This window comes from Hevea brasiliensis, unplaced genomic scaffold (genome assembly GCF_030052815.1).
Source record: "Hevea brasiliensis isolate MT/VB/25A 57/8 unplaced genomic scaffold, ASM3005281v1 Scaf328, whole genome shotgun sequence".
Lineage (NCBI taxonomy): Eukaryota > Viridiplantae > Streptophyta > Magnoliopsida > Malpighiales > Euphorbiaceae > Hevea > Hevea brasiliensis.
The window spans coordinates 1-18,747 of NW_026614838.1; the positions used below are offsets into that span (position 1 = coordinate 1).

Below are 18,747 nucleotides of genomic sequence, written 5' to 3' on the forward strand. Positions count from 1 at the left end.
GTGGGTGACGTACTGGATGGATTTTATCAGGTTTGATTTGAAGCGTTTAAGTTGGTTTTTGTTTGGATCACATACCATGGCTGACCCCAATGGATTGAGATCATAGCCTAATTATTATTCTGTTTGTTGTTATTTTTATGTAGTTTTTTCTTTATAATCTTAGGTATTATTTTTTTTCCTCACTGTTTATCAGCAATATTTTATTTACTTCATGTATATGGGCCTTCAGCATCTGAAAGAACTTGTTCTGTGTTACTTGATCCAGATGTATGATGGATGCTCTTTCAGATCCTCTATAAATCGATTGCCCAGAATTTGGAGTGAGTACGGAAAAGAACACAATCAGACTTAGCTGTTTCATGATTGGATTAGAATTTTGAAGAAGTTTTGACCTTTTAAAGTTCCCGAGTTGAACAAGTTTTGCGTCACAGCTAGTCTTATAATTGCATACAAACTAGGTAATACACTGCTCAGGATTTGCTTCACTGTGAGTTAAACTACCCCATCTTTGTTTTACACTTTACTTTATATATATATATATATATATATATATATATAGATATATATATATATATATATATATATATATACTCTCTCTCTCTCTTATAAAATAAAGCAGACTATATTTTAAACGCAGTGATGACTTAACTTGATTTCTTGAGTGCTTAAAAACTTTAATTTTTGCAATCAATTGCTTTGCCACAAACAACTGACTTCTGATACAGTGCATTTGTCTGGTTTCTCTTGCTGGTGTGGCTGGTTAGAATTTTTGAAGTGGAAAGAGTATTATGGTAACAGTGAGAGATAAGAGAAAAGGAGACTTGAAGGAATATGTTCTTTTAAAAACAATCACTCATAATTCATGTGATCTTGCTCAGGCTTCTTTTTTTTTAATGCAGCATTTTATCTATTAAATGTGAGCATGTGATGGCTCACATCTATGTTCCAGTGAAAGAGACCTTATAGATGCACTTGATTAGATATCGTTAGTCCATTTAAGAACTTAATTTGCAAGTAAATTGAGTTCAAGAACTCAGATAAAAATCCAGTTGAAGTTTGCTGGTGTTAGTATCTTCTTTTTCTTTTTCTTTCTTTCAGTTGACATGTTTTCACCGTTTTGATGATTGTGCTGTAGATATCAGATTTGCTTGGGAGAGATACAGCGCCTGTGGACACTTTGATGCTCAAGGATGCTGCACAGAAAACATTTTTTGACATTCTCAAAAGTCGGGGGAGAAGCTGTTACGCTATCCTCCCTTGTCGCTGTTGATCTTTCCCACCTGGAAGCAGTGCGGGAAGGAGTCTCTGTTCTACTTGAAATAATTGAGACTCATGACAGCATGATGGTTCCTGCTTCAGAGAAAAAGCCTGATTTTGATCCTGTGATATCTGCTATACTTGATCCTATCATTCAGGTTTGTTATTGGCTCAGGTTTTGTAACATACTTGATGCATCATAGTTTTGTAACATAAAATTTGGATCTTTTAGCTTATATTAGAATGTTATAATTTACTGTTGACCTAAATATGCTTGTTGCAGTTGAAAAAGAATACCTGCCATCTATTCTACGTAAAGTACTGATTAGTTGACATTCTGAGCCGTTTTTGTATTCATTTGGGTCATTCTTTTGAAACTGATTCATGTTTTCAGACCTGCTGTTAAATGCTCCATATTGACACAACTACTTTAATTCAAGGTTTTATTTTTTTTAGATATGCTACATGGGTCTCCCACTCTATCTATAAAATATGAACCAGCCCTACCCCCTGCAGCAATTTGAGCTTGAGTTCTTCTAGTGTATGTCTCATGACCACCACCAGGGTGATTTCTTGGGGAGTAATTTAATATTATAATAATATAACTTGAGTTTTGTGTTTTGCTTCTAATCACTGCAGATGTGTGAGAAAGCTGCAGAGGCACACAAGTCCAAGGGTGTTGGCCACTTGACAAGAAGAAGAATGAGTTCAGACTCTGTCCAAATTAATAAATCATCAGTTGATGCACTTTTGTCAAATAGCAGCTCTGCCCCATCCTCTCAGGTTATACTTTTCCTATTTTCTTTTTCATTATTCAAACATCCTTGCCAATCATGGGGGGAATTAGTTCTTGTCTTATCAGATATGTTGATGTGTATCTATGATTTTTTTTTTTTTTTTTTTGTGAGGCATTAAGTGGTTGATGGGCTATTCTAACCTAATGGTTTTCTGAGTGTGATGCCGCGGCATTGAATTTCATGGAAAACTAAAAGGATTGATCTTTTCCTAAATCGTGAAGGACTCAAATCAAAATAAAAACTCGAAATTAAGCCCTTGAGACATTCAACTAACCTGTTCTGGCAAAAACTCAAATTACAAAAATGCCCCTGCTTCTTAAAAATTAACTCCAGCAATTTTCCTGCTTAAAGAGCACAAAACTAAGCTCGGCATTAACTGCTGAAGCTAGTCAAGTTCCTAGCGCAGTTTCTTGTAAGTTGTAATTGGACGTGTCACATGTGCCCAATAAATGCTTGTGCATTAGAACCAGCTTTGAAATGCCTTTTACAAACTTGCTGCTGCCATGCTCCGTCAGACTTGGATCTAGTACCACTGAAATCAGCTATTGTGTTAGACATTACTTTATCCAATTCTAAAAGAGATTCTTGCATACTTTAAAGAACTTTCAAGCTTTAGAATACTTCTGCCTCATAAGTGGCATTATTTGGTGAACACATGGTCCTAATAATTTGTGATCAAGGATGATTGGATTTTGCACTGAGACTCTCTGGACCATGGTCTTTATGATGATATCTCCCCTTTGGTCCCTAATATTGGCGTGCTCTTCTTAAATCCTGAACCTTATATAATGCATCTCATTATACAATTAGGCTGTCAGAAGCCATCCATGATATCATGTCATGGATTAATGATTTGTATCTTTCAAGATATTGCCAGTAATAACTGAGGCATAGAAGTAACATATTCTGCTTTCCGTGAGATAGAGACATCACCTTCTATCCATCTTTTTGATTGTTACATGTATATGTAATCCTTCTTTGATTATTATAGGAGAGACTGAAACGTCAAGATCTTATTGTTTTGCTTTCGTTTGGGATGAGTTATCTCAAAATAATGTGATGAAGTTTATAATTTTATATGCTCTTATGAAGTCTTCAAAGTAGCTTTTGCTTAGTTAATTTGTTGATCCATGCAGAATAGTGAAACACCTTCCAAGATATTCCTCATCAACTGCTTGTGTGCCATCCAGCAACCGCTATCTGGGCATGAGGTTGCAGCTGAATATGTAAAGAAACTTGGAGCAATAATAGAAAATCACATGCATGCTCTTGTTGCTAAAGAAGTGGATGCTATTCTAAGAAGATGTGGCTTGTCGGATATGATGTCTCACTTTCGTAATTCACTTGGCAATGAAGCAGTTGGTACTCCACTGGCAGAGAATGAAGACACTTCTCAGCTTCTCTTTCCGAGTCTTTGAGGAGTTTCTTCGGACTTATTTTAGGAAGCGAGAGTTCCCTTCCTGAATTTGAGCAGATACAGGTTCCAAAGTTGCGTTCTGAAGCTTCTATTCAAGTGGCGAAGTCCCTTGCTGAAGCTTATGAGCTTATTTACAAAGTAATACTGGATCCCAAGAATGATTACTCAGAACCCAAATCATTGGCAAGGCATCCTCCAGATCAGATAAGGACCATTTTAGGAATATGAATAATTGATCATCTATAGATTCAATTTATTATTATTTTTTTAAAAATCTTTTTGGGTTTAACAGATAAGAAGAAAGTCATTTCCATTTGATATTTTTTTGATAGCCATTTGTAGGTAATAGAAGAATTCTAAATGTAATGGAAGATGTTTTGGTCAATTATTGATATGTATAATGACAACTCTATAAAATTGTTGTGTGCAATTTCTCTTGTTATTAAATGGATGTTCCTGTTTGGTATTGCGAATGAAAGCTCCTTTTTGTCCTAATTTTTTTTTTATGTCCAATTTTGTTTATTTTTAAGTTTTTTTCCTAATTTTTTGATTTTTAATATTAAAAAATAATTTTTAAAAAAATGCACTACTTTCACAGGGAGGAGCCAATTTGAGTTTACGTCTAAAGGTTTGGGTATATTGAATCAGAAACTTGAAAATATACAAAATTGAATATAGATAAAAAGTTCAGCAGTAAAAATGAGCTTTATTCCTTAAAAAAGTTATTTTAAATATATATTAATGAGGTGTTATTGAAATTGATTTTAAGTAAAATTTAATAATTTTAATAATAAAATTTTTTAAAACAATTAAGTAACCTTTTTAAAAAAAAAAAAATTGTTTAAATCATAATGTCAAAAGGGAATTGTAATTCTGCGTTCTTCTCGCTACAAATTCTATTTTTAATATTTAAATTATTTCAAATTTAATTAAATTTTATATTAAATTACTTTAATTCATTTAAAATTCAGTTATTATTAATAAAATAATATTTAGAATTTATTTAATTTTATATATTTTAATTAATAATTTAAATAAAATATTTGTTATAATAATTTATTTTTTAACTAATTTTTTTCACTAATGTGGGTTGCGCGTTATGCATGCTAGTGACTTTATTTTTTATATGCAATTTTTACAAAATTTTCCTCTTAATTAATTAATAAATGATAAAACAATTAGAGTTTTTTTTTTAATTTTTATGTGTAAACTTTAGTTCTTAGAGATACAATTCGCATTTATATATATAAAAGATTCATATTTTTTAATTATACATATTATATATATATATATAAATAATTTAGGATAAAAATAATAATGATTCATTAATTATTTACAATTTTTTACCAAAATAATTAAATATATCTACTTTGAAACCTGTTTATAATAAGTGTAACAGAAGAAATATCAGTAATTAAAATTGTTTTATGTTGTTTATTATATTATTTTTAATACAGTAGCATAATTTAACGTTTGTAACTGATGGACTGATTGAATTTTATCAAATTTTTGTACAAAGTCCCACTTCCATCTCTCAATTAATAACTTTGCATATACATATATATATATATATTTATTTATTTATTTATTTATTTATTTATTCCTCTGCCTCCTCGGTCTTCTCTTCATTTTCTGGCTTTTCCAGAAACAAAGAATAATACAGTAGACAGAGCTTAATCATTCAACAGCAAGTAATAAAATCTAATACAGTACTTGCTTAGGGATTCTGCAACATTCATTCATGCCAAAACCTCTCCATTTTCATCCACATGAATTTCTCCACTACTCTCATCAAAACCTCTCCTTTCTTTATCAAAACCACCCATTTATCTCCAATTTCCAAAAGGGTTTCTGGATATCGTCCTTTTGGTGTTAGATTTCCATTGACCATCACCAAATGTTCTAGAGCTGATTCTCCTTTAGCACCACAAGGTACACAGACTTCTTCTTCTTCTTCATCTCCTGTGTTCTCATCAAAGATACACAATTTGCTGGCTGTGGAGGAGAACATAGAGAAGGTGATATAATGTTTTATACACTTATGATTCTCTATTCAATCTTAAGAAGGATTCTTGTGGATAAATTTCATAAATGCAACCATAATAATCCTGACTTATATTGCTTTCCCCAATTCTTTTCCTAAATGATGTAGATTATTTATGGATGCCGCTTCTTGGCGATTCTTGGGGTTTTTGGTTCCTTGATTGGATCATTTCTGTGTTTTGTGAAGGTACACTTCCTCCAACTCTGAATTCATTTGTTTGTGGTTGAATTTTATATAATCCTTGTTGTAGAGACAGAGCTAGGCCCTGCCTTTGTTAAAATTTTTTTTGGACCAAAAAAGAAAACTCAGGGCTTGTTTGGCATTTCTTTAAAATTGTTGATGAAAAAAAAAAATCACTTTTTAAATATACTAGTAAGAAAGTATCAAAAAATAATTTAAATTTAAATTTAATAAGTTTTAGCCATGAGAATACTAGCTTTTTCAAAACCTTTTTTTTTTCAATAGCATTTAAGTGCCTATTTGTCATTGAGTTTAAAAACATGATTTTAAATGATGTTGAAAAAAAAAACAGAAAAGCTATTTTGATGACTACAATTTAGTAAATTTAATTTTAAATTAATTTTTTAATACTTTCTAAATAGTATATTAAAAAAAATGATTTTCTTAATAGCAGTTTTAACGTAATGTTAAAAGGGCCCTAAAAGGGTGTTTCTACTCAGAAAAGTAGTTTTGGCCCTTTAAAAGCAATGCTAAATAGGCGTTTGGTCTTTGTCATAGAAATGGACAAATAATTAAAAAGAAAAGAAAATGAGAGAGAGAGAGAGAGAGAGTGGAAAGGTAGTTCTTGGAGCTTTAACCCATTCCATTTGACTCCAAATGAGAATTAATCTAGTTTTGATTTTCCCACTTGGGAGATGCTTCTTTTGCTAAGAGAAAATCTGAAGAACTACTTCAACTTGATTAACTTGGGAAATTTTTTAAAATTGGTTTGCACCTGTCCATTCAGAAAAGAAGTTACAGTTGAATGCGGAACTCCATTTTAGAAGAGTCCAAATTCTTTACAGTTGAATAGTGCCATACCTCACCCTTGCTAAAAACATTATAGTTCATTGGTATAACATTAATTGCTTTGATATGCAGGGATGCACTTATGTCGTGTCATCTTTCATGGAATACTTTGTGAATCATGGCAAAGTGATTATATTGCTTGTAGAGGCCATAGGTGAGCGTTTATCAATTTTGTTAGTGTTGTTGTTTCTATAGTTCTCATTGCTGGTTTGATTGAACTTAAGACTGTAATTTGCTCATTTCCTTGTTGGACATCTGCACCCATCTAAGCTAACTCCACTTTGATCCTTCCACATCCATTGCTAAATTTGCAATTTATATGCTCTGTTATAGTTCTACTTAAATTAAACCCTGGCGTTCCTCCAAAACTCTTAACTTTCCGTTAATTCCAAACCGATTTCATCTATTAACAATATGTCATCTGCAAATATATTGCACAAATGGATATTGTCTTAGATAAGCTTTGTTGAACTCATCCATGACCTAGCTGGTTAATTTTATAATAAATTGCTAATCCCTTCTCATTTACAATTAAATTGTGTGGAATTTTACATCAATGATCATACTGCCTGTCTGCTTACCCCTTTCCCTATCTTCTTTGAAATGTTTAGCTATGCCTGTGTTTTGTTATACATCTGCACTGAATTCTTTGCCTCGCTCAAACTTCCTTTCTTTCGGGTTCAGTAGTATAAACTATTTATGGCTACTGGCAGTAAATAACTAATATCAATTGTCAAATATTTCCTTAAGCTGAAACTTCTGCATCAGATTAGTAATGTGCCTTGTATTCATAATGCAATAGATACAATTCCATTTTAGCCAAGAGCATTTCTATGGTGTGGACTGGACACTGTGATTTGTACCATTGGTTTTCCACAGAAGGTTCTGCTGCAAACCTTGGAAGTTTTAAGTTTCATCATGTTCTTTCGTTTTTGCATGTAAATTAAATATATGTCACTTCACTTCCTACCAAATTTTCGTAATCAAGTGACTGATTTATCATTTTGTTGCACTTTCAGATGTCTATCTTTTAGGAACAGTGATGCTGGTTTTTGGAATGGGTCTTTATGAGCTTTTTGTTAGCAATCTTGACATTGCAAAGTCATTGTCAGGGCAAAGCGTGCCTCATAGATCAAGTTTATTTGGATTATTCACCTTGAAGGTATTTCTCTAGATTTTGAGCAATTTTCATGCTTCAGCAAATTCTATAATCTAGTGCATCTACTGGGTTGTAGAATTTGCAGCTTTTTGTTGACAGGTAGTAATCCATACTTAGCATTATTGTGAAATGTATGAAGATATCCCATTACCTGAAAGGGGATTTATGAAAATCACCTTAATTAAAGAGTTGTGCCATGCGGAGAAGGGGAAGAGAAAGACCATAAACTTATTATGCCCTAAAGGAAAAATATTGGTCTTTTTTTTTTCAGACAACTTTTAACGATTTTATAAACGCTTTCTTACTGCATAGTTATCTTGAATTCAGCTCTAATGATGCCATATGGGAATGATTTTACTTGAGTCTTCGGTTTAAGTTGCTTCCATTTGTTACTGTGATCCTGAGTATTTTTAATCTTTGTGAACATCTACCTTTATGTTTTTTTGCAATTTTGTTTTATACTTTTAACTTTGACAAGTTTGTCTTGATTTTAAAACTTAGTTGTAATTGTTTCCAAACGGCTGTGAAGCATGGAAATGCCAGTTGCTGGCGTTTTCCCATGTCGGAAACTTTTCCGGGACGAAAATGGCAGGACACGGCCTTGACCCATTTTAAGCCTGTGTCTGAAAATTTTGAAAGATGGAGACGTGTGTCTGACGAGGAAATGCATTTCTTAAAAAAAAAATGATTAGGTTAAAAAATTGCAGCAGAAGAATGGGACCAAAACGCTGCAGAGTTGTTAGAGATGTGTTATGCACAAACAGAGGCACATTGTTAGAGGTTAAAATTAGAATAAAAAGGTTCAAATTCTATTTTTTTTAATTTAATTTTGATCAATTTTGACTGTTTGGACACAATTGCATCTATATATTAAAATCAGGACATATTGCAAAAATACTTATAAAATTTTGAATCTTTTGCTACTAGGCCTTTTCTCTTATCCTTTATCTAATTCTTTCCATATGCAGGAACGACCGAAATGGTTAGAAGTAAAAACTGTGAATGAGCTGAAAACCAAGCTGGGACATGTCATTGTCATGCTTCTTCTGATTGGTTTCTTTGAAAAAAGTAAGACAGCAGTTATGCACTCTCCCATGGATTTACTTTGCTTCTCAGCTTCTGTTCTACTTTGCTCTGGTTGCCTCTACTTACTATCTAAGCTCAATGACTCCAAATGATATATGTTTTTCTTTTCCACCACTGATAACACATAGCTTTAGAATATAGTTGTGGCAAATTGAAAATGATCTTACAAATATGTTTGTATGGTAGACTATTTGTTATAAAGTGTATGTGCTTGAAATGTTACGAGTGGCTTACTTTATTCAACTGTTGTTGGCAGCTGATAGATGGTAGCTGGTAGCCGATAGCTAACAATCCATTCTCATGGTCTTTATTTTCCTTTTTGTTTGACTATTATTATTATTATGGTGAATATTTATCTCAATTTGAGAGATCCATGAGTGGTTTATAGGGTTGAAGCTACCAAATTTTGATGGTTTAGTATTGATTTAGGGCTAATATAACTATGTTTTTTAAAAACTGATCCTATAAAAGATTTGCAGCAAAGTATCTATCCTTATTATTTAAGATTCAACTTCCTTGAAAAGGATTTCAAGATTATTTAAAAATTAAGATAAATTTGATCAATGTGGTGGTGCTGTAGAGGTCTCTATTAAATGGTTGCCCTATTCACATTTGTAAGTTACCTCTACATAACGTATTAACCTCTTATATATTTGCCTCACCACCCAAAAAAAAAAAAAAAAATCTTATGTATCTATATATATTCACAACTTTTGGTAAATTATTAATTTAACTAAAATTTGTAGATTTATGAATTTAACCATTACTTTGAAAATTTAAATGACCTTCCCTTTCTCCATCTCCTCTACGTCATTTTAAGTTTATCCTTTTCCTTTCTCACTTTCTTCACCTTAACATATTTTTGTATCGAAATATTTGATTATTTTCATTATATATATGATAAAATTATTTTAAATGATCCTCTCTTATGTTATCTTTGATATATGCTACATTCATTCTATGGCAAATGTGATTATTTATTATATTATTAGATATCTATCTTAATATGAGTGTTCGTGTTATTCATCTTGTTACAGTCTTATAAAACTTGCCTTTCACTTTGTTAGATTAAATCTAATTTTATATAATTAATTAAATTTAATCAAAATTAGATACAAAATATTTTATTAAAAAATTAAAATAATAATAATTTTTCTTATATTTTCACTTAAAAAAAAATTAGCAGCCGATCAAATTAATTTTTAATTTATTAAAATTAATTACTAATCGATTTAACAACCGATTCCGTTGGTTACAATGAAACTTGTTGCTAATTGATTAGCAACTAACTAATAAATTAATTGCCATTAGCAATAAAAAAACTGAATCGATTGCTAAAATAATCAATTTAAATAAAAATTTGATTAATCAAAATTAAATACATAATCGGTTATAAAAAAATCAGTATCCTTAACTTGGCAATTTTGTAACAGTTTTATAGGTCGATTGTTATTTGCAATCAATTTAGCAATCAATAGTCGGCTACTAATTTAAAAAAATAAAAAAATTAAATTTTTAAATAATAAATAAAATTCTCATGAAAATTTATTTTAAAAAAAATAATTTATTAATAAAAAATTAGCATTAAAATAATAATTTATTAATAAAAAATTAGCACTACAAATAATATAAAAAACAAAGTACTAATAAAAATTATTAATCAAAATAATTACAAAAATTTAAATATAAAAATATATTTATAAATCAAATTAATAAAAAAATTTGACATATATATATATAAAATAATTAAAAAATTAAGAAAAAATTAATTAGTACTATAAATAATTTACTAGCCATTGAGTTACGATTGTTATAATTAAAATATATGTTTTTTAATAATATAAATCGTTTGTATATTATATAAAACATTACCTTTATGCTATTTTTCTTTCATTATTTAATCTAAAATTGAGGGATATTTGGACTTTTTTTTTTCATTATAAATTAAACACCCATTTCGCTTCATTACTTGTATTTTATGTTTGTTTATTGATGCAGTGATTAAGGCGGCTATTAGCTTTGACAGGCTCATAGAGATCTAATATCATATAATATAATATAATATAATATAATAGCTTTCTTTTATCCTCTTAATTAACTTTCACAAATTAATTAAGTTTTCATTACATTGGAATCTGATACAGAAAAATCAGCTTTTTCATGAAGTCAATGGCTGCCTCAGAATATTACAAGTTGATTAGACCTTTCCTCTTTAATAAATGGAATATATTACCTTCCTATGGATCTATCACATGCAATTTGCAGCCTCACTTGAATAATTCCACCTTATCTCTTTCTACCTAAAACCACCAATAACATTATCCTCCTAACAAATTCACAAATCCCACATAAATTTATATGAATCATAAGTTCAGAATACCTATAACAATAAGTTTCTTAAGATGTATAAATGTTAATAATTCAGCCTTTGAGTAAATCAATATATATATATATATTATTGGCACACTTCTTAAATTGTTCCTTTCTCTGTTCAAGCCTTGAAAAAGTAGGGCAATGATCCACTATGTTTATTCAATTGGTAAAGGTAATAATTCACCTTTTATCAGTATTATATTGAAAGGACTTTAAATACATTATCTTAATGTGAGAGGCCATATTTTTTAAAATTATTTAAAATAAAGTTTAATCTCCATATTAATGATGGACATAGAATTTAGATTAAGCGAGTCAACAACGGATTCAAGTTTTTTTATATTTAAATTTAAAAAATCAGTGACAAAATAATATTTAAATTTAATATATTTTACTCATAATTTAAGTATTTTTATAATTTATTTTAATACTTTAAAAATTCAAAAAATATAGCCATTAATTTTTTTATTTTAATTTGACCAATAAAAATAACTTTTCAAGTTTTAGAATATAGAATACTTAACTTCTTTATTTAATTGAGTCTATAAATAAATATAAATATTTTAAATTTATACTAGAAATTTTTTTTTGTCAAATATGAGAGTTTATTAAAAATATATTCATTATTTAATTGAGTCTATAAATAAATATAAATATTTTAAATTTATACTAGAAAATTTTTTTTTTGTCAAATATGAGAGTTTATTAAAAATATATTCATTTTTACCCACTCCTAATTAAAAATTTAAATAATTAGTTCAAAAATATCCTTAGCACAATTTAAAAAAGAAAAGAAATTAGTTGTATAAAAGGCTCCCATTTAAACCGTCTAACTTACGGTTAGAAATGATATCTCCCCTTCAAAGCAAATGAAAGAGACATGATAATTTGGAAGAAAGCTTTAAATACCACTAAGGAACCAGCAAGGAAGCCAAGCCAAGTATGAAACCTCCATTATCTTCCCACTATATTCCTTGAGTAAACTCTAAGCCTTCGCCACTTGCTGCTTTGTTTTATTTTTTCCTCTTCTTCTTTTCTTCTTCTTCCTCAACAATGGAAAAGCATCAATATGGGTTCTTGCTAATCATCTTCTTTGTAGTTTCTCTTGGCCTTATGTCTTTCATTTCTTGTATCATTGCAGAGTCCCAGAAAGCCAAGGTACTCTCTCATTAAACTCTCTGCTGCAATTCTTGTTGTTCAATTGGTATATGCAAATTTTGTAAGTAGGTTGTTGTGGTTGGGTGTTTTTGTAGGAGGAGGATATGAAGTTGGATAATAAACTCTGTTATTTGCCTGAAAGTAAAGCTTTCAGCTTTGGAATTGCAGCACTAATATGCTTGGTCATTGCTCAGATCATAGGAAATTTTGTAATTTGCAGCAATTTTTGGTTGAGAAAGGATGAAGATTCTTCCAAGGCTAAGAAACCAAAGATCGCCACAGCATTTCTGGTTTTGTCATGGTAAGTAATCAATCAAATCTCTCCTTTCCTCTGTTAATACACATTCTAATCTATAGGAATTTATTGAATACAACTGTTATACATTTAGATACATAGTTAATTGTAATAAAACTCATATAAAATCCAATGAAAATATGATCATTGATATTTTAAAATATTCCTAAGCTAAAAAGGTGGAGATAAGATAGTAATTTTTCAAAATATAGAAAAAGAATATAAAGGGTATATAAGTAGAAAATTATAAATAAATTAATATTTAATTTAATTTATAAATTAAAAAAATTATTTAAAACAAGTCAGAAGTCATTAGTAAAAATAATTTCATGACTTATCTATTTATTTTAAAACTACACTTCGATTAAATAAAATATAATATTATCTTAATAATTTTTAAAAATATTAATATTATTTTAATTTTAATAGTTACTAACGCTTAATTATATATATATATGTTTTGATAATTTTAATAAATTAAATTATTTTTAACTAAATACTTAAATTATTTAAAAATTATTTTTAAATAATTTTATTAAATAATTATTTATTTTTAATTTAATTTATAAAAAAAATATATTTTAAATTAAAAAAACACCCTCTTTCTTTTTTTTTTTTTAACTGTTGAATTAATAAAAAAAAATTAATATTTGTACAAACAAAGTGGGGTCCTATTGATTGGTAATAGGTTGGCAAGTGGAATGATTTGGGTAGAAGAACCTGTAAAGAAGAACATGGACAGCCTGTAGATGCTCAACTTCTTAAATCTATTCTGGAATTCAACGCCTAGAGACATGCATATATGGTCTCTTTTAATCTATTTTTTAATCCTGTTTTACATTATTATTATTTTTTTTTTTTTTTGGGGTTTTGCAGGATCTGCTTTGGGATTGCAGTGATTTTATTAAGTGCAGGCACAAGCATGAGTAGAAAACAGCTCTATGGAAAAGGATGGTTAGACCAGAAATGCTATGTAGTCAAAGATGGAGTGTTTATTGGGTCAGGTTTTTTAGTCTTGATTTCAATTGCAGCCACACTTGCTACTTCACTATTCACTATTAGTAAAGTACAAGGTGAACTAACTGCAAGAATACATGCACAACTTGTATAAAATAATAATAATAATAATAATAAGGTAATTTACAAATTATTCTTCAAAATATAATAAAATTATAATTTAAGTCATCTTTTTTCAAAGGGAAACAAGATTGTCTTTGTATTTTTTAATATTTATAATAATTTAATCCCTAAATTTAAATTGATTATTTCTATAGACAATAAGTTGAGATGGCTCAGTGAACCAGCATCTCGCTCAAATCCCTTTAATTCATAGCGTTTGAGCTACTATACCATAAAGAGTTAAAATTGCGCATTTGTTAAAACTTTTGATATGATAATAAAAGCTTGTTGCTATAATTTTGATTTATTATTGATTAATAGTAAAATTTAATAAGGTTTCTTCTTGCTTACTCAACTTGTTATTTAGGCTAGGGGAGAGCGGTTTTCGATTTAAATTAAAAAATCAAACCAAATCAATTCAATTCGATTCAATCGGTTCGGTTTTAAAATTTAATCGATTCGATTTGATTTATAATTTTGATAATTTTGATTAATCGATTCGGTTCGATTATTTTCATAAAAAATAAAAAAAACCGAAACAGAACCGAAATTATTAATATATATAGGAAATCAAAGAAAACAAAATCAAACCGAATCGAAGCAAATCAAAATCAAAGAAAACCGAACCAACCCTTAAGATTTTTGAGTTTTGATTTCTAATTTTTTTTGTTTTTATGTTTTATTATTTAGATTTAATGTTAAAAATATAAAATTTTATAAATTTCGGTTTGATTAAAATCAAACCGAACTGATATTTATTAGTTCGATTCGGTTCAATTTTTTCTTATTAATCTGTTTGGTTCGATTTTTAAAATTTTTTATTTTTGATTTTCAGTTTTATCGGTTCTGTTCGGTTCGAAACCGAATCTACCTTTTGGACACCCCTAATTTAGGCAACTTTGGTAGAAAGCTGAATGCCAACCTATTTAATTAAAATGAATTTCACATTTTGCCAAATTTAATTAAATTTCATAATTTCCATTTTAGTTTGGAAAAAAAAAAATTGTTTTCAATAAATATGTATCATTTGTTGTTTGAAATGTTATTGAAAAAAAATTATTTCATAAATATTTATTAAAAATATTTAAAATTTAACTTTAATTTTAATTTATCTTATTTTAATTATAATAATTTTAAATAGGATATTTAAAATCACCAGAAAAACAGAGGTCCAACGCCCACATGGTTGTGTACTTTCTCTGGATTGCTACCTTCATCCCGAAGGATATCAATACGCCCATCCACTTACGCGGCTACGGTCATGTACTCCTCCGAACAAAAGTGGCCCAAAGCTTGCGACGTCACACGGCAGGTGACATGTCATAAGGCTACGGCCGTGTATCTTCTTAACAAAAGCACCCGAAGCACACGGTGTTTACATGGCTAAGTGATTTCGCACACGCAAAGCGATGTAATATTCTGCCCGACTCCTGTTTGCTCGAGGACTTTGTTCTCCCCATTTTAAAAATCATGTAAAGAAACATAGAAAAATGATATCTAATCAAATAATTAATTAATTAATTTTTTTATTAATATAAAATCTCTAAATTTTATAATTTTTAATAAAAATTGTTATTGATTTTCAATATAATATATCAATATTATCTTACAAATTTTTTACTTTTAAAATCTTTTTGAAGATTAAATTCTCTGATTAAACTAAAACTGTTCGTTTTTAATTTACTATTATTGTTTTTTTTTTAAATTAATTTACTATCATTGTTAATTAAATCAAACAGATCTTTTCATATTAATTTTGAACTCATATACACTTTCATCCCTTCACTTTTTTATCATTTGATTTCTTTTTTTATTAAAGATGTAAAATGGGCAATATGAGAGATGAAAATGATAATGATAATAATAATAATAAAATTTGGACAAAAGTGTTTATAATATAAATAAAATAATAATTTATCTTAAAAAAATATTAAAGTACTTTCATTTTTTATTAATAATAAATTAAAAAAATAAACAAAGTGATAAAAGTTTATAATAAGATTAATTTATTTTTTAAAGGCCTAATCATAAAATAATTTAAACATTTCCGCATTTTGTAAATTTAATATGAACATTTAAATCTTGACATAATTGATTAAATTTTTTAAAAATCTTTTTTTTTTAATTTTGACCTATCGAATTTGGAACCCTAATTTCCGACTTGTCTATATCCAATTTTACGACAATAACTAACTCGACAATAACTAACTCTTCATTTTGATGCTCATGGAAGATCAAATAATAATGAGAATTAATAGTAATGAAAAGAGAGTGTGTTTGACCAAAACCACTCAATTTGACCAAATAGTTAAGACTTTAATGCATCATAGATATTAAAATGAAATTTAAAAATAATTAGTAATAATAGTAAAATTTAATTTAAAAAAAATAAAAGAATTGATTAAAAAAATTAGATAAAATTACAACATTCTTTCATAATTTTAAAAAATTTAGATAAAATGTTAGAAAAATTACTATTTAACTTCTATATTTTAATGAAATTAACTATTTAATCCCTATATTTTACTTATGTTAAAGTATTTATTCTTTTCTTCAAATTTCTATTAGTCAATACTAGGTAAACTGTTATTTAGTCATTCTATTTTAGTTAAACTAATTAGTTATTTTCTATATTTTAAAAAATACTATTATTTAGTCTCTCTACTTTGATATAACTAATGATTTAATCCTTATATTTTGAAAAATATATTCTTATATGAAAAATAAAAATTTTGTTTTGTGAAGACTTTATCTAAATTTACATTTTTTTAAAATTATTCAAGTATAATTTTATTTAATTCTCTAAGTATCATTTTTATGTTTTCTTTGTTAGGATCAATTTTCTTCTTGATTGCTTTGAGATGTAGATCAAGTAATACTTAATAAAGTATTGTTTCCCAATATAGAAAACACAAAATGATTTCTCAATTACATGAAAATACTTGAACAATTAAAAAAATATAAATTCAAATTTAATATTCATACAACAAATTTCCTGAATTACATAAAAATACTCAAACGATTAAAAAATATAAATTTAAATTTAATATTCATAAAACAAAATTTCTATTTTTATCAAGGAATATATTTTTTAAAATATAAAGATTAACTAATTAATTTTACTAGAATAAAGAAACTAAATAATAATTTGATTGTACTAAAATTTGTTTTCTTAAAATTTTTATAAATTTTAAAAATCTAATTGCATTAAAATTTTAAGCGTTTTAAATTTATATAATTATATAAAAGCAAAGGACAATAACATTTTTCTCTTTTTGGCATTTTCTATGAGTTTTAAATATATTTTCAATTTTCACAAAAAAAAAAGTAATTTTCTCACTTCTATTTGATAATCTTTAATTAAGAGAAATAAATGAATTTTAATTTAAATTGATTTATTTATTATTTATAACTCCTATTTCTTAATTAATTTTTATTTTATTTGGATTTTACACTTTTTTTAAATTATGTTTACTTTACACTTTTTCTTCAAATTATGTTTATGGAATTTTTTCTTTATTAGATTATTTTTCTCTAGTTTTTCTCTAAATTTTATTATAAATTACTTTATGTATAATATATCATTAGAGAAAAAAATAAATTTAAAATTTAGAAATAATACATAATAGAAAATATGTATATTATATTGGCAAGTTAAAAGATAAGCAAATAAGCGACAATAATAGCTGAATTTAATATGAAAAAGGAGCGATAATTTATTAATCGATTTAATCTCAATTTTCTTTTCTTTTTATATCTTATCTCTTTTTAGTCCTTTTGTTTTTCTATTTGTTGTTGAACTTTTTTTACCTATTTTTCTATGTTTTGATTGAATCAATTATATTTATGCATCTTGGACTGCCAAAAGTTTATATTTATTAGTGATAAATGAAGATCATTTTAGTGGGTTTAAGACAAGGGGAAACTCAAGAGGTGCTTAAATGATTTATCTTTATATGAACTTGCTAAAGATGATTGTTAGCAAATTTTCAAACAGTTCTCATGTCAACATGTATGTCAACTTAATAGGTATGTTAACTCTTATTTGAATTTCTGCATTATGACATTTTTTTTTTTTTTTACCTTTTCTAATGCTATGTAGAATTTCTAAAGAATAATGTTATTCTAAACATGAAATTGGTATTTGACCAACAATTCTAAACTCCCATAGTTCTAGTTTATGAAAATTGAAGTTTGAAATTGTTGTAACCTAAGCAATGAATGTTTTAAATGGAGACAAATTAAATTTGTCTAATAGTTTTTCAGTGAATAAAAATTTATAACACATAATTTTACTTAATAAATTGTAACACCCCAAAATTTTTAATTTTATGAGCATTTTTAGTATTTTAATTTTATTAAATTTTTGGAATTTTTTTTGAGATTTTTCGGATTTTAAAAATCGGGTTCTATTTTCCGAAAATATAAACTTTGATGATTTTTAAAAAAATTAATTTAAAGACCACGTGGCAAAACTAAAAATATATTTGGAGTCTACGTATTTTTCTGAGTTTTATGAAATTTTTTCTGAATTTTTGGACCTCGTTTTCGGTCCCGAGGCAGAGTAAAAATTCAAAATTTTGTATCCTGAATCGAACCGGCCGAATCGAACCGGACCGGATCGGACCGGTCGAATCAGACCGGCCCTTTTCCTTCTTCCTTTTTCTTCTCCCGCGCGCGATGGCTGTCTCCCTTTTCTCTCTCATTTCTCTCTCCTCCCCTCCCCTGCCGCCGGCCAGCCGCCTCCCCTGCGTCCTCCCCTCGCCGTAGCCTCCCGGTATCCCGGCCAGCGATCGCCCGAGCGGCGAGCGCGCGATCTCCTTCCTCGCGCGCAGCGTTAGCTTCCGGCCAAATCCGGCCGATCCGCCACCAATTGGGCCGGGTCTTATGTCCAAAATCATCTACTCGGCGAGCTTTCCATAGACACCAAGAACGCAGAAATCCATCGTGCGGATTGTTCTATTTTTGATAGGGTAGATTTTAGCCCATTTCTATTTTTGTGCTAGTTTTCTC

At 28.3% G+C, this 18,747-nt stretch overlaps 2 protein-coding genes and 1 pseudogene across 2 annotated transcripts; all 3 read left to right on the plus strand.

The window, feature by feature from the left end:
• The first annotated feature begins 1,190 nt into the window (after nucleotides 1-1,190).
• LOC131177095 (conserved oligomeric Golgi complex subunit 6-like) lies at nucleotides 1,191-3,937 on the plus strand (annotated as a pseudogene).
• A 1,111-nt stretch (nucleotides 3,938-5,048) lies between these two features.
• LOC131168713 (uncharacterized) lies at nucleotides 5,049-9,027 on the plus strand (the record flags this gene model as incomplete). Its single annotated transcript, XM_058142080.1, is given in 5 exon segments — nucleotides 5,049-5,489; nucleotides 5,624-5,701; nucleotides 6,617-6,698; nucleotides 7,564-7,706; nucleotides 8,672-9,027. Coding segments are annotated over 5 exon segments (762 nt in total). The 3' UTR covers nucleotides 8,882-9,027.
• Nucleotides 9,028-11,976: 2,949 nt separating this feature from the next.
• On the plus strand, nucleotides 11,977-13,762 carry LOC110667893 (protein MODIFYING WALL LIGNIN-1). The gene is made up of 3 exons (XM_021828858.2): nucleotides 11,977-12,320; nucleotides 12,416-12,621; nucleotides 13,492-13,762. Exons 1-3 carry the CDS (start codon nucleotides 12,216-12,218, stop codon nucleotides 13,724-13,726), a joined length of 546 nt encoding a protein of 181 aa, XP_021684550.2. The 5' UTR covers nucleotides 11,977-12,215; the 3' UTR covers nucleotides 13,727-13,762.
• Nucleotides 13,763-18,747: the final 4,985 nt, after the last annotated feature.